The following is a 21,755-nucleotide window of genomic DNA, read 5'->3' on the forward strand; positions in this document are numbered from 1 at the left end:
ATCTCTTTCCTCGATTAATTGTCTGATGCAAAGCTTCTGTATTGGCTTAAAAGATGTGAGATTGTGAATCCGCAATGTTTCTACAAGAACTCCTTCAAAAACTTCGTTCGGTACGTCCATCTGTTGTTTTGTTGTTTGCCGTTCTGATACGTTGTGTCTAATTGTCAAGTTAACGTAAAAGTTGACGAGCTATATCCGCTGTTACTTCCTGTCTAGGGCGGGCTCTAGGCCGGAACCAGGCAGGGTGACAAAATCAATTGTGAACAGAGGGCAGGCTCTTTCTCGCCGAGAAGAGCCTGGTGACGCGAGGTTACTAGAGGACACTACTCCACAGGGAACACAAATATTGTATTTCTCTCTCACGCGTCTCTCTCTTTTATTCCACTGCTCCTTCCTTCCTCCACAGGTGTGTCACAGGTGTGTCTCTCTCTCTCCACAGGTGTCCTTCTTCCTCTTCATAGTGTTTGTGGTTTACACCATGCTGCCCTTCTCCATGCGTGACGCCATCATGGCCAGCGTCCTCACCTCCTCCTCTCACACCGTGGTGCTGAGCATCTCCCTGTCCAGCACGGCCAGTCGCATGCAGCCAGTCGTGTGGCAGGTGGGTCAGAGCCACACACACACACACACACACACACACACACACACACACACACACACACACACACACACACACACACACACACGGGTCAGAGCCACACACACACACACGGGTCAGAGCTGTGGGTCAGAGCCACACACACACACACACACACACACACACACACGGGTCAGAGCTGTGGGTCAGAGCCACACACACACACACACACACACACACACACACACACACGGGTCAGAGCTGTGGATCAGAGCCACACACACACACACACACACACACACACACACACACACACGGGTCAGAGCTGTGGGTCAGAGCCACACACACACACACACACACACACGGGTCAGAGCTGGAGCGCAAACAACCTTTCTATCACGTACGGAGATGTAGCGCAGGCACAAAAACACACTCCCGTGTGCACACAAGCTCAACAACACACACACACACACACACACACACACACACACACACACACACACAACCTTTTCTATTATCGTTTTGCTAATGTTATGACCGGCTCGTAGGCCAACAACAAAAGAGGGAGATGTACACAAGACAAGAGGACTTTAACAATAATCAGAATGTATTATAAACCCAAGAAAAAGTAAAGAATATACAACCAAAAGTACAATGGAGTGTGGTGGTCAGTATCAGTGGTGTCTGGAAGTGTACGGGTGCAGTGGGAAATGTGTGGTGTGTGTTGTCAGGGTAAGACAAAAGTTGAGATCAGCTTGGTCTGGAGGTAAGCATGGCTCTGGCTGTAGCTCTGCTGACTAGCAGGGCAGGTGGCCCTAAGTAGAAGACCTGGCAGCACTGGCCAGGTGCCGCCCATCTCCAATCAGGCTAATCAGCCCAGCTCCCAGCTCAACAGCCAGCAACCTGCAATGCAAAACTGGAACAGTAGGCAGGCCAAAGTAAACAGTAGGCCCTAGGGCCGTCACCCCCCCCCCCCCCCCCCCCCTTAAAGACAGGGTCCCAAAGGGAATCCTGGAAAAGTTTTTTCACTTTACCAGCTACACAACTAAATCAATAATGTGATGCAAAAATTAATATAAACACCTCACCGCATATTCAGAGAGCCTCAAGTCCACCGCCTCCATCCTCAGCAACTGAATTCCGTGAAGCGATTTAAGAGGAGAAGGGAGAGTCCAGGGGCCTCTAGAACAGCAGGGAGCAAGAAATAATGTCAATTTAAGTGCACTTTATTAAGGATAGCCATGGATCCCCAAACGTAGTGGTTTAGTTATTTCAGTTATAGATCATTTAATAATTTGAAAGAGTGAGGCAACTTTTTCATGCTATTTCTTGGCCAGGTCTCTCTTGCAAAAGAGGTTTTTAATCTCAATGAGACTAAACTGGTTAAATAAAGGTCAAATAAAAATAAAGAAGGCCCATGGTCTCAGACCTTGAATACTCTTAATCGAGAATCTCTCACTCTTATGGTCCTTACACATCGGGAGCGTTTTTTTCGTGCGATTAATTCGCACGTCAATAATATTTTCCGAACCTATATCAGTTAATGCAACCGTGCATACCAACGGCGAAGTTTCGCCGAGCGTTATTGCGGCGTTTATTTTTTCGAACCACGGTCGATTTTTCAGAAATTCGCTTCCGACGTGTACACATCTGTGGCTGTGATTGACAGGTGGGTCAGAACTCGCATCGCAATTTCGTGCCGTATATTCGCATCGCTCTTGATGTGTAAGGACCGTTATTCAATAATTTTAACAAGAGTGAAGGCAGCTTTTCATGGAGCTATTTCTGAGAGAAGATAAGTACTTTGTTTTTCCTTTTTGTATCTCTGATAGTCTCCAGTCTCTTGCATTTCTGTTCAGCAGCCGGGCTTTCTGAATAGTGTCTGGTTGAGGCGGCGCTGAGAGCCTCACTGTACACAGGCACGACAATTAATTTGCTCTTAAAAACCAAATCACAAGGATTGTTCAGTTCAAAATATGTATTGTCCATCAGATGACTCAGTTCTTAAACAAAAAAGACAGCTAGCACTCATTGACAAACAAGGCACTTAACAAACAAATTCAAAAGATATCATCATTATTGATCACACTGAGCTAAGCAATGCACCATGGCTCAAACAAGCTACAGCCCAATGACTGCTGCTGATTCCTGCTGCTGTGTTTTTCTACTCCTGCACCTCTGTGAACTCTGCCTATTCACCTTATTCCTGGACCTACGTTTCCCATGATTCTCAGCGGTCGCCGGTTGTCGACTTCCTGTTTACCTTTTTTTTCACTAGCAAGGACGTGCACGCCGCTGTCAAAGAGTGGGAACGTTTGGCTTATTTTATCCGAAATGGCTAAAAATAGTAACGTTGTGGTTGCATAGTGGCGATATTTTACAAAAACAAGGTGAATGTCAATTCACTGGTACTGTATGGACTTATTTTAGCCGAAATTGCTAAAAATAGTATGTGGTTGCATAGTGGCCGCTTTTATTTTGAAGGCTAAACGTCCAAACCGGAACTCTTATTATTTGGTCATTGAACGGAGCTTTAGCGGTCTCTCTCTTTCAAGATTCAAGATATTGTCACTCCGTTGTACAATTATGCACGTGTGAAATGATTGTGCTGGGGGGCTCCATTACAAGACATAGGCAGGCACAAAGTCACAACAATTATTATGATTATTTTCAGTCTCTTTCTCTATGAACGCTCCTGGGCGGAAACAGGCAACCTGCAGCTGGAAACGGGGAGGGAGGGTGTCATGGAAACAGGGAGGGAGGGTGTCATGGAAACAGGGAGGGAGGGTGTCATGGAAACAGGGAGGGAGGGTGTCATGGAAACAGGGAGGGAGGGTGTCATGGAAGCGCCCACGGTCTCACCAGGAAACTCGTGAATAGCGCTCCATTTATTTTCAGCCCACTTTTCCTTCACATGTAGCATGTAGCATAGGCTGACTGGCATCTGGCCAGCCTGGGGCTATACACGCCACGGTCGCTATCTGCCAACTCCTCTTGTGCATCAGGTCAGCTCGCCTGTCAGCTTACATCTGCTGCTAACTGCCAGAGTGGACTGCACTGTGAAGAAGATCTCCCAGTGGAAAGAGGGGATAGCACAGCGCAGGCCAAATCTGAGGGATGATTTGAAGCCTAAGGGCCTGTGTCCATCTAGCGTCTTTTCATCAGGTCCAGCGTCTTTTTTCAGTTGTTTCCAATGGGGGGGAGAGCGTATGCGGGCGCACACGGACGTCTAGAGAAAGTGCGCTGCGCCCAGCGTCTATTTTCACAGCGCTCCGGCGTTTTTGTGCGCCCGACTCCCAGCGCTTCCAGCTGAAAATATTTTAACTTTTCAGAAAGACGCTGGTGTCGGGTGCTGCTTTTCTGGCAACTTAATCATGGAGAAACGGAGACAGAAAGGCTCAATTGTGGGAGCAGATCGGCTAGACACTTGATATTTCTGGTGAGTGTTGAGCTAAATCACTGTATGTGTGTTGTTTGCTAATGTTAACTGTCAGCTATCAAGCTACTACCGCACTGAACTAACGTTAGTTTCACACTGCTTCCTTGTTATATTGTGCGCTGGGATCAGCGCTCCCCAGCGCACGCCCAGCGTTTAACGGTCGGAAAAAGACGCTAGGTGGACACAGGCCCTAATTGTTCACAAATGTTATGTTGATTATCATGAACATAAAATCAGGATGTAACTCTAGGGAGCTTGTACAGAGAGACTGTAGAAACCACTGTTGGAGTCTCTGAGGAAGGTAGCTGCTTCTCGCTGGTGTCACACCTAAATCCCGCCCCCTGCCTCGATGCTGATTGGTCCGGCCCACTGCTGGCATGGATTCAAAACGTATATTATCTGGCAGCATGGCCAGATGGATTTTTCCGCACGATCGTGATCTCGCAAGGTTACAAAGCATCAGATCTTTCACACATGGTTACAACTGAAGGTAAACAGACGGAGGCTGCGATGCACTGAGTGGACATGATGATTGCCTTTCCCTTAAGCCACATATTGGCAATCTTGTTAAAAAGCCAAGACAGACGTTGGGTTTTTTTAAATTTGTCTCAAACACTGCTTTTCTTTGCTTTTTGAGGCCAGGGAAATGCTCTTTGCTGTCACATTTCCAACTAGGGCTGGGTATCGACACTGACTTCCCGATACGATTCCGATACACGAGGTCCCAAGTCGATTTCCGATACGATACGATTCGATATTTTAGTTACAATACCAGTTTTGCTTTGATAATGGAAGAGATTCTCAAATGACTAATGCTGTAAATTGTACAAGGAACCCTCTAACCTGGTGCATTATTAAAAAATATTAATATTTACATTAAGGATTGACCATAAAGCAAGCAGTTACATCATGTAATTATTTTTTATTTAAACATGACCAACATAGTCATTCAACATCTTATCTTTCTTTACAGTCTTCTGTCTCTTTCTTTCCAGTCTTCTGTGAGAAGCCAAACAAATTTAGATTTCCACTATACAACAGAATCATTGAACAGCAGCATAAAGTGTTTCATAAAGTATAAATGCTTTGTAAATCAAAACAAATAAAATACAGCTCATGAACATTTCCAGTTCACAAACATTATTGTGCATCTATCACTGAGAACTAGGCCTGCACGATATGAGTAAAATCTGCGATGCGCGATAACATTGTTCAATATAGCGATGACGATACGACTTGCGATAAATAAACAAATATTAAAGTATGCATATTAGCTATACAGTTCCTATGTCTTTCTGCTTTAATAATGCTAACATAGACGACAAACATAGCCTATGCCCACTGAATAAAGAAATGAAATACACACTGACTCTAGCTGAAACTACACACAGCGTGTTTGGGCTTTGACAGAGGGGCGGAGCGCACTGTTGCAAGGGAAAGGTGTATGCTGGATTTACAACACAAGACAAAATGATCAGATGCTGAGTGGGAATGCATGACGTATGTAAATAAAACCACTTTTATTATTCATTGCGTTCATTGACGATGAAAATACAATTAATTGTGCGGCCCTACTGAGGACTACGGGTCTCATTATAGTCTTGAGCCCCCAAGGCTCTCGTTGAACTTACAGTACTTAAAGCTTGAAAATAATTTGTGATTGCTGCTCCTTCTGCTTGGAATACCGCGCAAAATGACTTGAAACTTAATGATCTGGTCACTTTAGCCAAATTTAAAGAGATTTTTGGGTCTTTGGACACGACTACTGGACCCCCCCCCCCCCCCCCCAGTAAAATGCTTGCCATGTATTTTTGATACTACTTAATCTCTCTCTCCCTTTCCTCCTTTCTCTGAAAGTTGTGATCCCGATTCCCGTGTTGATTTCACCTTTTAGCTGCACTTCGGTCTTTGACAGGGAGATGTTAGATGATGTTTTTTTTTGCCTAACTTCCATACAGATTCACGTAACAATACACCGTAGTACACACAGCTTTGTAGAAAGGTTGGTCATGGGCCAAGGAAGAACTGATCAACTTTCCACGCCCACTGGCCAAAAGGGGGTGTGGCAATGGGCGTGGCAGAGGTGTGCACTCTACCGAGTGCACTCTATTTTTATTTTTTTTATTTTTTTTAGCTTTGATGCAACTAACTGAGACATATTGTGTAAAAAGGAGTACAGCAATATTTTGGACACTGTATGTGTGAAGCTGCAATGGTGTTTTACAGAGACAGATTGCTGCTCCATTGACAGCCAAGATGACTGCCAGACTAGACGTGACACTGCCAAGGAACATAATGCCCACTTTTAAATAGGGATGGGGCCGATCCGATCCAATATCGGTATCGGGTGCCGATATGGCACAAATTCACGGATCGGATCGGATCGGATTTTTTTTTTTTTTTTTTTTTGCAATTCCAGCGCTGGCCGTTATTTTCCCCATGTCTAATAGTATCCTTCTTTGCCTTGTATATTTTCTTAATTTTGTCTGCTTTTTACAAGGTATATTAAAAAAAAAATCTTTAATTGGCCAAATCTTTGCCTATACTGTATATTCAAAAAAAATATTGGTATCGGCATAATATCGGCATCGGCAGATATCCAAATTCAGGTATCGGAATCGGATCGGAAGTGAAAAAAGTGGATCGGTGCATCCCTACTTTTAAATACTGCCTCTGTCAAATGTACTCTCCTTCATATCTGGGTGTATACAAATTTATCAGTGTTTTGTTTGTTGCCAGTGATAATGATATCGTTTGCTATCAATTAGCTAATGCTAGTGCGTAACAGGGCCGAGTCTGTATTTGTGGTTACACAGGGACAGAAGATATATTAGCAGGGCGATTTGTTCAGGTCTAAATATGTGTTAGCCGAGTCAAGTGGGACAGTACCGTCTCACAGATGTTCACATTACAATGTCAAGTCAAAACAATGCATTTCTCTTACGGGAAACCGGGTCGGTACCAGAGCGCAGGACCCACGACCCGTCGTCTGTGTCCTGTCTACTTGGGTGGATGAGGAAAGTGGTTGATTGATACATGGAGCAGAGTTTGGCGTTGGCGTGGAGCCTGGAGGGTCTGGAGTAGGGCTGGGTATTGGTTCAAATTTCAAGAATCGATTCGATTCCGATTCACAAGGTTCCGAATCGATTAATCCCGATTCGATTCCGATTAATTTCAATATCGATTTGGTTAGTGATACCAAAACGTGTTTTTTCAACTGTAACCTGAATTACATGACTGTCCTGTTATCTAACACAGGGGTTCCCAACCTTTTTAATTACACATATATTTACTCACCAGGTGGTGACAAAGGGTAAATAACAGCCTTTTCATCTGTCAATAAAGACACTTTCACAATTATGCACAGTGATTTGATTTCAGCCTATATCATTTCTAAACGTAGATATTAATGATCAAACATTATTTATGTAGCCTACAGTATTTATGTTTTTGTTTCAACTACAAACATAAACGTCAACTTGAAACTGTTTCAACTACAACACACAGCCTATAATAGTATAGCCTATGTTTATAAAAAAAAAAAAAAATGTGATAAAAAATAATCGATCTCTGGACATATGAATCGATATCACAGGATTAAAATAAAAATCGATTAAAAATCGGAGAATCCATTTTTTTTTAACCCAGCCCTAGTCTGGAGACCCAAAGGTTGCTGGTGGACAGGGGGATGGCGATCCTGAGAGGCAGGTTAGATGATTGCACAACACGAGGAAACGGACACAAAAAAGGAGTGACTGGAACTCTTGACTAGTTTGGCCGTAGAGCAAGATGACATTCCTGTGTGTGGCAAAGGCCACAATCTGGAGAAGAGTGCGTGGAGAGCCAAGGTTGGTCTACTGTGATCGATGAGATGATGGATAGCAGGTGAGCGAACTGGCAATGAACTGATCCTGGTAACACTTTAGAATACAGCCCACAAATAAGCATGTAACTACAGGGTAACAAGATCTGTACTAATAGGCTAATTACGGGGTACCACACTGTACTTATAGTGTAACTACGAGGTACTAGAAGTGAATTTAGCCTGTACACTATAAGTACAGTGTGGTACGCCGTAATATTAGCCTAGAAGTACAGATCTTGTTACCCTGTAGTTACAGGCTAAATATTCACTTCTTGTACCCCGTAGTTACACTATAACTACAGTGTGGTACCCCGTAATTAGCCTATAAGTACAGATCTTGTTACCCTCTAGTTACAGGATAAATTCACTCCTTGTACCCCGTAGTTACACTATAAGTACAGTGTGGTACCACGTAATTAGCCTATAAGTACAGATCTTGTTACCCTCTAGTTACATGCTAAATTCACTTCTTGTACCCTGTAGTTACACTATAAGTACAGTGTGGTACGCCGTAATATTAGCCTATAAGTACAGATCTTGTTACCCTGTAGTTACAGGATAAATTCACTCCTTGTACCCCGTAGTTACACTATAAGTACAGTGTGGTACCACGTAATTAGCCTATAAGTACAGATCTTGTTACCCTGTAGTCACATGCTAAATTCACTTATTCTACCCCGTAGTTACACTATAACTACAGTGTGGTACCCCGTAATTAGCCTATAAGTACAGATCTTGTTACCCTGTAGTAGTTACATGCTTATTTGCGGGCTTTATTCTAAAGCGTTACCCTGATTGTGAACCGGTGTGTGGAGCAGGCGGAGTCGCAGCAATTTCTTTCTTTTATTTTGGTCCAGAGAATATTGCTGGGGTCTGGTGAATTCATCATCTCATATGTCAGTGTATGAGGGTATTTGAGCAGGAATCTAAGGCGATGGTGCTGTCTGACTTTTCAAAACAGCTGTTTGAATGTGTGATCTGCCATAATTTTTAATGGAGAATGTCCCCCTAGAGATGACTTGTGCACCATCCCCATTTTTTCGAAACGACATCATTACCACTGCTTTTTGTTTGGAGAGATATAGAGAGCTGCAGGAACGAGTCCGGAAATCATCGATGCCAACACTTCCTGGTTCTTCACTGTTTTCGCCTATGGGATTTTTGAATGGGTTTTTGGCGCGATGCTTCTAATAAGGTCTCTGGGCAACGCAAACTTAATCAAACGCGAACGAGTGTTTAGTAATATCATCTTCACACACGAGGACCACTTTTATGAGTTTTTAAGCTTTTACGTGCCGTTAAAAGGGCGGCTAGCTAGCAAGCGGCTAAATGAGACTACACTGTTGAGTCGACGGGGATATTACACGTCAATAACGTCATCGCTTCAAAGGACGAACACGGAAATTCTCTTTCCCTCACCTGGTTCAGCCCGTTCAGCCCGGGGTAATCAGTGCACAGCAGCGCACACATCAACAACAGTCCAGGTTGAGTGCTGACGTGACGTGGAAGCCTATGCGACAGTGTGTAGTTCTGGATTAGCTTAGCTCGAGTTTTTTACTTCTAGGGCTCGCATTTACGCTTCAAAACTCATGAAAGTGGTCCTCATGTCTGAAGATTATCCGGCTGAACACTGGTTTGATTAAGCTTGTGTTGCCCAGAGACCTTATTTGAAGCATCGCGGCGAAAACCCATTCAAAAATCCCATAGACAGAAACAGTGAAGAACCAGGAAGGAACAGACCTCACACCTGCTGAGATGTTGCACCTGTCACTGACGCATGTAGAACTTCCAAAATGTGACCTCTAATAGCGGGGAGTCATTTTGCGTCTGCGGTGGAAACGGTACGACAACCCGGTGGCTTCAAAGCAAAACTTCTTCTGGGCGATACTGGATCCAATTATGTGAAGCTCACTCACTTCAGCACCACCACCAGTCGTAGGCGGTTGCTGCTGGATCTCATTATAGAACGCTGTTCTGTTCGGCCCACATGGGACCATGACATGTAAGGGCCTGTCAGGTTCACGGTAGTAATAAGGAGAATATGTGGGTTCAATGGTCCACACAATAAAGACATCCGCTCTATGACAGGCTGATTCACTCAGAAGCAGTCTGCCATATCTCTCTCTCTCTCTCTCTCTCTCTCTCTCTCTCTCTCACTCTCACTCTCTCTCTCTCCTCTCTCTCTCTCTCTCACACTCTTTCTCTGCTGTATCTCACTTCTCCCATGCCCCCTCTTTTACCAATCCTACAATCCTACCAATCGACAGTAACTTCTCGTAGTCTATGTGTAGTGCCCAGGTAAAACGTTTTTCAATCAATAGTAACTTCGGGTAGAACTCGCCATCTTCGGCTGCCCGGAGTCCTCTTTGCTCCTCCCAACGGCCGTGCAGCAATCTCTGACACAGGGAATGACGGTTGCCAAGAAACTAATTTTGAAGGAATGGAAGTCCTCCTCTCCACCTTCTTTTCAGCTGTGGCTGACAGACATGATCTCAGTTATACGTATGGAGAGACTCAGGTTCCAGAGGACAAATTCTTTAAGGACATTTTTAGTTATTTGGGACCCGTTCCTGACCTATTTCGATCAGGCTAAAAGCGGTAATTGAGTTTTTTTTTTTTGTTTATCGTTTTGTAAGCACATTTTCTATTACTGGTAGCACCATTTTGTAACATTGTAATGTCGAATGTATGTATATATGTTTTTTCTTTTGTTTTCTTTTTTCCTGTTCTTGTTTTGTTTTCTTTATGTTCTGAAAAAGTAAAAAAAAAAAAAAAAAAAAAGTAACTTCTGGTAGTCTATGTGAAGTGCCCAGGTAAAAGGTTTTTCACTCGACAGTAACTGTACTAATAGTCCAATCAATCCCCAAAAGTGAGTGTCTGGCCTCACAAAAGGAAAGCTGGTGCTAATGTTAAACCACCTGAAACCTCCCAGCCTTGGTCAGGCAGCAATGACGCGTGGAGATCATTGATATCTCGGTTACTGCTCCACCCTCTGGTGGAGAGCCCTAGGCTATTATAGCACCATGCTTCCTCCGACACACAGCCGCTTCTTTTCACCTGACAGCGGGGAGCTTCACCGGCAGGATGTACTAGCACGTGGGAGGATCACGCTATTCCCACCAGTTTCCCCCCCGCCCCGACCGACCAGAGGAGGGGCTATAGTGCAGCGACCAGGACATACCCTCAATCCGGCTTCCGGAATAAATCTGCATGAAACCTATACTGGTATACAGATGATATTAATAATCAATATATCTGCTATAGCATCATGGACTTTAATAATGTATGACGAGCTCCCACACTTGAGATCAAAGAGCACACATGAATAAAGATAAGTGATCAAGAACCTAGGCTGTCTCTTTATATCTTCAGCTCAGGGGCGTTTCTACGGGTGGGCCCGGGTAGGCACAGGCCCACCCACTTCTTGCCCTGGCCCACCAAAAAAAAAAAAAAAAGTATTATAATTTTTTAAATTTAAATTGGTTGTTTTCTAGAGGCAAACTTGCTGCTGCCTTGCTAGCTAATGGTTTTGTAGCTTAAAAACGCAGGGCACATCATCTCCAGAGTCTAATGGATGACGACTTCATGGCATCTAGGAATTTTGCAAAATTTCGTCATGCAATTGCCCCACCAATTTTATCCAGGCCCACCCATAATTGAATCTCTGCCTATGCCCTGTGTGTTGGTCTCTCGCTCTCTGGCTTTGAGACATACTGTAGGCCTACTGTACACTCTGATGCCTGGGTCAGTGATGCAAGCTAACTGCTAATGTACACAGGCATCTAAGTAACCTACCGCTAATAACGTTACGTAGCCTGATTCGATCTGCTCCTTAGATATTAGGCCTTCAAATTCCATTTTGTCACAGAGCAAATTTGATCAGAAGCCATTTTCTCGGTGTGTTGTTGACGTGGAGCCAGGGGAACGCTGGATATTTCCATTTGGTGTTCTGCCTTTTGATGATGGACAGAGAGAGAAAGAAAGAGAGAGATGACGAGCTTTTAACTCTGGTGTCACTCTGAATGCTCATACTATCTCTTTGGAGTCAGATGCGTATATCGGTGCACAGGCAGGTTTACATGTACAGTATTATACACTCATATGGATGTTAGATGTTTGTGCGCTCTGTGTGTGTGTGTGTGTGTGTGTGTGTGTGTGTGTGTGTGTGTGTGTATGGGTGTGTATGGGTCTCTTCTCTCTATTTGTGCCACTGAGCAGGCTCAGTGGTGTCAACTCCTTTAGATAGAAGAGCAATGAGCTTTGATAATGATGTTCTGAGGCTTATTTGCCAGATGGTAACTATTGGGCAGCAGCTCTATAAACCTCTCTGGCTCTATATATAGCATTTGCTATATATAGAGCTCTATATATAGCATTTGCTGAGGCGAGGTTGATGGATTTATAGCCCTACAGCACACTATAAATGGTTCAATCAACCTGTAAATTGGCTAACATCCTTAGGGGGAATGCTATTTGGCTTTGTTGAATAGTCAATTAATCAATCAATCAATCAATTAATTGTGTGTGTGTGTGTGTGTGTGTGTGTGTGTGTGTGTGTGTGTGTGTGTGTGTGTGTGTGTGTGTGTGTGTGTGTGTGTGTGTCTCCCTCGCTCTCTTTAAATAATGACATAGGCCTAGGCTAAATAGAATAAGTAGCCTATAATAAACACACCTAAACATGCAGGCTATCCTTGTTTATTTTTGTGGTAATTCAATAACGGACAATTTTCAAAAGGTCAAGGACACACTGTCCAGCCTCAATCAATCAATCAATCAATCAATCAGTCTGTCTGTCTATCTAACCAGCTGGACAATGCTAGACTATAGTCAATGACATCATCGAACAAGTGTGACATCACTAAGCGGGGACGAGAGATGAGAGTTATGACATCACCAGTGATAGTCATATAAGGCTATATAAGCAGAGCACTCTATATCTAATCAATATGAGGGATCAGCCGAGCAGCATTTTGGTAAACAAACTGCGGCAATCAGAATCAGAATCAGAATCAGAATCAGAATCAGAATCAGAATCGCTTTTATTGCCACAGTATGCAAGTTACATACGAGGACTTTGTCTTAGTGTCTGTATGCAGCATAGCGGTTACATCAATATACAAAGATAAGAAGTAGGAAGATAACTAAAGACAATCACAAAGTTGCAAGTGCAATCAAATCGAGTAAATATATACAATATGTACATGAGTGGTGAAGTGTTCTGTGGATAATAAATATGAATTTACGTTGGATTTACATGAGATTTACAGACTGAGTTAAATAGGCAGTGGATTTACATGAATTTACATTCGGGGTTAAATAAGAGTTTTACATTGAATGTACATGAAATTTACAGGCTAAGGTAAATAGTAGGGGTGTCACGATACACTCAGTTCACGATAGGATACGATACACGATATTGGGTTCACAATAACGATACGATACAATATTTTAACAATATTTTTTTGCGATCGTAAGTTGAGGGGGCATCCTCCACGCTAATTTGAGTAATTTCACCATTTTCATCCTCCGTGTGTCTGTAACGTCCCTCGTCTGTTCAAACAAAGCAATGAAAAGGAGAGCGAGCATGCAATCAGATGCAGATCAGTGAACCACCATGTTCAGCTTCTTTTTCTCACGATATGAGATTTCATCTCAACGATACATATTGTCACGTTTTGATATCGCGATATATTGTGGGACGATATATTGTGACATCCCTAGTAAATAGGCATTAAATGTGCAGGGAATTTACATGAATTTACAGTCCCAGTTAAACAGGCATTAAATTAGATATGAGTTACAGTTTTATGGGGGGGGGGGTTCAGCTGAGTTTAGGAGGAGGTAGTGAGTTTGTGTGTGTGTGTGTGTGTGTGTGTGGGGGGGGGGGGTGTTGTTGGTGAGGTCCTTGGTGGAAGGGGTTTCCAGGCCTTGTTGGTGAGGCTGATGGCGGTTGGGAAGAATGGGACACTATGGAGCCAGCATTGAGTGCTCACTCTAGCCCCGGCTGTGCGGTGTACATTTTAAAAACTGTGACAGTTCACACAACTTTAACACGACATGCATATATTATACATCAAACTCCTGAGCTACTTCTGCTCTCACTCAGAATGTCAAAACATAAGTGATGTCATGCATAGTCTTTGAGATATTAACGTTTGTTTGGCACAACTCATACTAGTTAACTGCTGCGGGCTTCCGCATTTCTAGGGGATTTGTTGTTGTTATGACGTCACGCTGATTTGTCCTATATGAAATAGAAATAAAGTCAAATAAATTAAATAAACATGGTATTAATTATATAGATTCATCAGAATATTTCTGCACAATAGCAGTCATGATTACAAAAAAAGAAGATTTTACAGTGTGTTTCTTAGATTATGACATCGTCCTGACATACTGAGCACAGAGTTCTGTTTCAGCATTTTCTGAAAATTGATACCGGTAGTTAGATTTTGAAAGTTCTCGATTATTTCTGAGTTTTTTTGGAAAGTGTCTGTTCCTGTGAGCATACTCCCTCCACCTCTTTTTCTCCTCTCTCCCTGTCTCTCTATCTTGTGTGTGTGTGTGTGTGTGTGTGTGTGTGTGTGTGTGTGTGTGTGTGTGTGTGTGTGTGTGTGTGTGTGTGTGTCTCTCTCTCTCTTTCTCTCTCTCTCTCTCTATCGTGTATGTGTGTGTGTCTCTCTCGTTCTCTCTCTCTCTCTTTAAATAATGACATAGGCTTAGCCTAAATAGAATAAGTAGCCTATAATAAACACACCTAAACATGAAGGCTATCCTTGTTTATTTTTGTGGTCATTCAATAACAGAACATTTTCAAAAGGCAAAAGTGACAAGATAGATCACAGTGCAGATGGATTCAACATCAACAGTGAAGACAGTCAGTTGGTCATGTATATATATCTGTGCTTCTGTGGTGATACAGTATAATGAAGATACCGTATGACCATCTCTGTTTCTCTATTTTAATATCTTCCTGGGGATATGTACGCATGCAATACATGTGAGCTATTTTACAGTTGCAATCAGTGTGACCCAGAAAAGGAAAATCATAACTTATTTCAGCACTACCACCACAACAGTTATTCATTGCATTTAAAAGAGGTAGATATATTGTACAGTAGTGTGCTCCAAATAATGCTGTAAATAATAATACCGCGAGAGACCAAGAATACCCAGTGCTCCCGTTTTCACTTCAGTGTAGGATATGAAAGTCATTTACAATTCTCTGCTTTAGCTTTGTGTTGGTGTCCCCAGATCCCCATCACCCAGTGCTGCAGTGACGTCTCCAAATGCGGCGCACGTAGAATGTTCCCTCATCACCAGCATTTGGGACAGGTTAGAAATAAATGGCAAGAGAGTCCCTCTAGCTGTTATTTTATTTTAAAGCAGGACTAAACCCCCCAGATTTCTTGCAAAACTGTATTCTACTTGATTTGAAAACTCTGCAGGCAAGATGGCTGCCCACACTCTCCTCCTTAGCTGGCAGAATTCCTCCCCCATAAACTAACATATCTTGGCCAATAAGTATGTAACATACAAAATAAAACAACCCGTAATATCTTAATTTGATGTAGAATGCAGAGGACATGTAACTGTTTAGTTAAACTTGCATTCCAGGAATATTGTGCTCTAAAGATAACGTTAGTGGCTCGAGACCGTTTCATCCTGAAACCCACTCGCTTTGCGCCAGAACACAATTTGGGGGTGGTTTTGGCGTAACCTATGTGGGATTCGAAATAACGCATCCGAGATAGAAAACGTTATGAATATAGCCACGTTATAAACAACAAACTAACGCTGGTGATCCGTATGGAAACAGTGTTACTCGAAATGGTTAAAAGTTATATCAATTTGGTCATTCAGTAGCGTTTTACTGCCATATAACATAACTAACTAGCGGCTAATATTAGCCACAGTAGGCATTACCCAGGGATGCATTGGTCTTAAAGGGCTCGCGCCGCGTGAACTACAGTAATAATCAATGGGGGGAGAAAAAAAAATTCACATGAGTGGGGCGCGTGCTAAACCCACCGTGACGTCAGGATGTACCAAATATCCCATTCATTTGAGGGCACAAAAAAAGCAGTGTTCCACCCATAGAGGGAACTTATGCTGCTGAAAATGATACAAATGGTACAATGGTAACAGTTTGGTCTCAAATGTGGAAATTTTGACCAGAATTCTTCACACACCACCCCCAAAGTCATATATTGGTTAAAAGCTGAGAAAAAGTGGGGTTTAGTGCTGCACTAGTCGACACTGTGCATCAATCATATACTCACCTCATCGTCTATCTGTGGTTTTAGGAATAAACAGGTATTTAGAGATGGAACAGACTCCCCATCTATGTTGTTACTGAAGTCAAACAGTCGGTATCTCCAGCTCAGACAAGTTGATGGGGGTTTAGCAGCTCATTTGTAAACAGCCTCTCTGAGCCAATCAGGACTCGGATCTGCTGATTCACATAGCCAATCAGGACTCTGATCTGCTGATTCACATAAGCTCTAGTCTGGTTGGAAAAACCTTGTTCCGTGTCATCATCCGGCTATGGGCGGAAGACACCCACGACATCCATCGGGAATTCCCGCTCAATTCTTGCGTTTTGTTCAGAAAACATGGGCGACGCGAGTATCTAGCTACCCCAAAAGCTAACAAACAAACAAACAAACAAACAGCTCAAACCAAAAAATGGCATCGCCGCCTGACACACCGGTCAAAAGGGTAAAATGGGGGGAATGAAAACAGTGTGGCGCACAAAGTGGAGCACCCACCGGAAGATGGGGCGGGTCTTCCTGCCTGTAGTAATGCGAACGAGGCTCTCTCTCAGGCTCTCTCTCCTTTGAGAGAGAGCCTGAGAGAGAGCCTGGTGACGTGAGGTTAGATACCTCCAGGTTGGTCCCGCCTACATTAGTTAACCCTTTACTGGCTGTTTTTGAAATCCTTTTTATGAGAACTGATCATTTGTATTGTGTGTGTGTGGGGTGTGGGGGGGGGGGTGCTCAGTCACCACTTACTGTGGGGTGCTTCAAAGTATCTTTAACCATGCCAACCATGCAGCTACTTACTGTTGCTATAAAACAATAGCTTCATTGTCTGTTTCAGTGGCGTAGGCAGAAATTCAATTATAGGCGGGCCTGGATCAAATTGGTGGGGCACAGACAATCCATAACATCTAGGAATGGAGATGATGTGCCCTGTGTTTTTAAGCTACAAAACCATTAGCTAGCAAGGCAGCAGCAAGTTTGCCTCTAGAAAACAACCAATGTTGCGCATTTGGGCAGTGCTGCATTGTGGTAGATTTCCGATGCAAACATCACACAGGAAATGAAATGTAATGTTGAATCACACAAATAAACAGAGTAGACGAAGACTGCAAACCACACATCGTCATTTTAGGTTATTTATTAACGACAACAACAACAACAGAAAAAACAAACAAACAAAACAATTTTTATTTTTTATTTTTTGGGCTGGGCGAGGGCAAGAAGTGGGCGGGCCTGTGCCTACCCGGGCCCGCCCATAGAAACGCCCCTGGTCTGTTTGCCTGGCTAAATGAGGATAATGTAGTGGAATAGTCAATTTTACATTCACATCACTGTATTGTTTATTGTTTGTTTATTAAAAAGGATCCCCATTAGCTGGCGCCAAGGCGTCAGCTAGTCTTCCTGAGGTGCAGGACAACAAATACATGACATGTCAGACAAACAATAAAATAGAATAAAAAACATGTCGCGTGAGAGTAAAAGAAGAAAAAAGATGAAGGGAGAAGATAAAGAGGTATTCATAGCTTTCAAGGGGCGTTACGTGCTGCCGGGAACGCCCACCTGACGGTCAAAAAAAAAACTTGTTCATTCCGCTGCCTGCCGAGTCGACTAGTTTCTCACGCTGTGTTTGTTCAGCCAAAATGCCGGATACCTGTTGTGCTATCGGTTGCACTAAACCGACGAGGAGACACGCCTGGCTTGTGCTTTTACAGAATCCCGTCGGAGAAAGAAAGGAGGAGGTTGTGGATTTGTGCGATTAGACGTGGTTCAGTCGCTGGGGAGGGCAAATGGCTTTTTTTTCTACAATCAAAGTACACAGGTCTTTGCGGCCAACATTTCATCAAAGGTAAGCTCAAGTAACAAGTCACCTTTGCAGTGTGACATCAGTTGCCCAAATGACGTCAGTTATGACATCATAAATGCCCTTCTCCTGGTACTATATAAAGCCCCCATCACCACAGCTTAAATCACACTTGTGCAGTCATCACTCACCTCGTGCCAGCATCCCGCATTCATCCAGCATCTCCAGAGCAAAAAGCTTCACTCAGTCCATCATCATGTCTGAGTCTGAAAACGAGCAGCAGCTTCAGAGGGTCAACGCCGCCGTGGACACCTTCCTCCAGAGCGCGATCAACGTCCCGACCATCCCAGGGCAAACCTCCGAGCCCCAGGCTTCATCTTCGGGCGTCACAAAGGACGCTCCTCACACCAGGGGCCGCGGCCGCAAAAGCCAATCCATCCCCGCGGAGGTCCAAGACGTCTCGCCCGGATCAAAGTCCGCGCAGCACTCCGGAGGCCGTGGCCGCGGCAAAAGAGCCAAGAAATCCGCCTCCAAGAAAGCCCCAGCGAAACGCACCAAAACCGCCGGCTCCTCGGCGGACGCTACGAGGCTTCCAGCCCCTCCAAGCCTCCAGGATCCACTGTTTGCAACCATTCAATCACTGGTCGGGTCCCTCATCGATGCCCGCCTGGAGACACTCGGGAGCCCCACGCTCCCCTCAGCAGCAGCCCAATCAGCCCCGCCCCAGGTTCCAGGCGTGTATCCCCCTTTTCAACCGGCATCTCATCCAGTGATATCAGCCCAGCCAGCTCCGCTTCAGGATCCAGGTGTGTGCGCCGAGTTCCCTCCCCTCCCCGTGCATATCCCCCCCATGAATTCCCTCGCCTCCGCTATTCCCTCCCCCGCATACGGAAGGCCTTATATCCCACTTTCCGCAAACGTATCGCCCAGACTTCGCTCCATGATCCTTCAAGGCAGAGATATTAACACTGAAATGGTTAAGATTAAGGTTAGGCGGTGAAAAAACGATCATGTCAAGTTGTTCTTGGGCTTGTGGCTTAAGGCGCTGACAAGGTTCTGCGCAACCTCGACTTGGAGCCTTGCCGCCGACGAGCGGCGACAGCGAGACTGTGCACACTCGAACGTAACTCGTCCAAAACACGTTCGAAACGTTATCGTGTCGTTTACCAAGAACTTGCAATCATGTCGGTGGGGGGACATTTTATTGTCCCTCCATTTCAAAACTCATTCCGGTGAGCCTGCAGAAGGCTTTGCTAGATGAGGGGACAAGCACTGTTAAATGAGGAAATGGCATTTCCTCATTCCTCGCAACAAGGAGTTGACGCCGCGGAGTCACATTTTCGAGGAGCTGCACGCCCCCTACGCCGAGCTGCGCCGACAGGACGCCCAGCTGCGGCGACCCCCTCGGCGCAGTCAGTGCCGGCGATTTCGCTCGAGCATAATTTGCGCATTACTGCGTAAGGTGCTTGTCTTCCAACCAGATGACTGGGGTTTGATTCCTGGTCAAACCACACACATTTTTAGCAAGCATTTTTCTGATTTTAAAACATTAGTGTTAGATAAGGGTTAGGGTTTGGGTATGGTGGTCATCTTTTTTACCTGCCACATGTTTTCAGGAAGAAGCCGTTGCGGTGACCAATAAAATGAGTTGGGGGCGTGGTTTCATCTAAACTTGGTTGGGAAAAGTATACACGTGCCCCGGAAGCCTCTATAAGGACACCCCTATCATGTCACTGAACTTAAGGCTTCGTTCACACACAGCACCCAAGCCTTGCCTATGCCTTGCCTTTACCCACGCTTTTAAATAGGCGTCCTTTTTAGTCAATGAGGCTGTGTACACAGGGCGCCTCAACGTGAACCTTGCGTGTACCCACGCCTCGCCTGAGCTGCGCCGATTTTATCGTTTAGGCGTGAGTTCTATTTTCAAGCCGACTAGGCGCGTGAAGGCAGACTTTTTCTGTCGAGCCATGAAGGAAAAACGTGACAATATCCGTGGGAAATGGCAAAGTCAACTGAATTTCAAAATAAAATGGTGTTACTACAACAGTGTTGAGCAGAGAGAGAGAGTGTGGGTGATTGATGGGTGGCTATCACGTGGGGCTTTCTCCCCGTCGGTAAACAAATCTTCAGGAGAGAGAATAGCGACCGAAGAAGGAAGATGGACAATGAAAAGTTAATCCACTTAGTACAACAGCATCCAGTTCTCTATGACAGCAGTCACCCAAGAAGGAGACCTGGTTATACATATCCAGCATCAATAGCACATGAAATATATCTGATTTATTTGACCTACCCATGATAATTCGGGACCACACGTGACAAAAAAAACACTCGGGAGAGAGGAGAGGCGCTTGTGACTCGGCTCAGGTGAACGTGGAATAGGCGTGCGGTGTGATCGCAAAAGCGTGTGATAGGTTCACGCCCAGCTCAAGGTCTGTAGGCGTAGGCGTGGCTTGAGGCAAGGCAAGGCAAGGCGTAGGTGCCCTGTGTGAACGTAGCGTAAAGCTTCGCCTACTTTTGATTGACAGCCAGGCATTACCGGCCAAGCGATATGACTGTGACAATACTGTATCTATTGCACTTCACTGCAATATATTGGAATTATCCAACCTAACTTTGAACTCAATGCCATGACAGTTGTGCAGGAACAATGCAAGTTACAGGTGACAACAAACACAAAACATGTTGTTTACTGTTAGTTGTTGAATAGGATGAATCAAACATTTATAGAACCCCTTATATGAAAGAGGAGCGTGGAGGATCAGAATCAGAATCAGAATCAGAAAGACTTTAATGATCCCCGGGGGGAAATTGGGACAAGTTACAGTAGCTCGCTCACAGAACACACATAGCATAAATAAAATAAAAATAAAAATAAAATAAACCGTAGTAATGCAATATTAAGCAGTAAGCAGAAAACACAACATAGCATAGAATAACTAGTAATGCGAAGCAAAAGCACAAAATAAGTAGAATGTCTAAGTAGCGAAATACCAATACGTAGAGTAAGTATATACATTCCGTGTCAATTAACATTATTGCCTGTGACATATTGCACATATTGCACGTGATTTATATTAAGTCGGCTTGCCCTATACGTTACACGTGGCTCAGCCAGGCACAGTTAACCTATCGGCTGGCTCAGTCTCAGGGAGACCACAATGTCCCTGGCCTTACGGATCAGTTTGTTGAGTCTGTTGGCATCTGCTGCCTTCAGCCTGCTGCCCCAGCACACAATAGCATAAAGGAAGGCACTAGCCACTACCGACTCGTAGAACATCCTCAGCATGGTCCGGCAGACGTTGAAGGACCTCAGCCTTCTCAGAAAGTAGAGACGGCTTTGCTCCTTCTTGTAGAGTGCATCAGAGTTCTTAGCCCAGTCTAGTTTATTGTCAATGTACACTCCAAGGTACTTGTAATCCTCAACTAATTTTAAAGGATTTTAAAGTGATACTTTTGGTGGCACAGGTCTACATAATCTATTCATTACAGGCCTCTATTTTACCTGGATCTAAGAGAATTTCACATCACCTCTCTGTGCCGTGGGCATGCACTCAATATTAGTCCCTTTGTTCAGGAGCGAGTGTGACATTTGAATACAAAATAAGGTCTATTACCTATGCTAACTTGAATAATTCATGCCTGTCTATTTCTATTTTTAAATTTGAAAACGGCATAATAAAACTATGACAGAATCAGTCTGCCAGTAAACGTCAGACCTGCCCCCGACTTGCACTCAAGAGACTGTGCTGCTATAGAGGTGTTTAATAACTGCACTGCACTTCAGTGTCATACAGACTGTATGACAC

General features: G+C 44.2%; 1 protein-coding gene across 1 annotated transcript in view; it reads left to right on the forward strand.

The window, feature by feature from the left end:
- The window catches only part of LOC310800191 (adenylate cyclase type 2-like), a gene marked incomplete at its 3' end in the record, with an annotated part of 173,109 nt that overhangs the window by 55,114 nt on the left and 96,240 nt on the right, over window positions 1–21,755 (forward strand). Inside the window, exon 2 of the mRNA XM_083662776.1 lies at window positions 440–601. Within this exon, the coding sequence (XP_083518902.1) occupies window positions 440–601 (162 nt within the window). The remainder of the gene's footprint in view (window positions 1–439; window positions 602–21,755) is intronic.

The sequence above is a fragment of the Poromitra crassiceps genome (genome assembly GCF_964638095.1).
Source record: "Poromitra crassiceps genome assembly, chromosome: 29".
Classification (NCBI taxonomy): Eukaryota; Metazoa; Chordata; class Actinopteri; order Beryciformes; family Melamphaidae; genus Poromitra; species Poromitra crassiceps.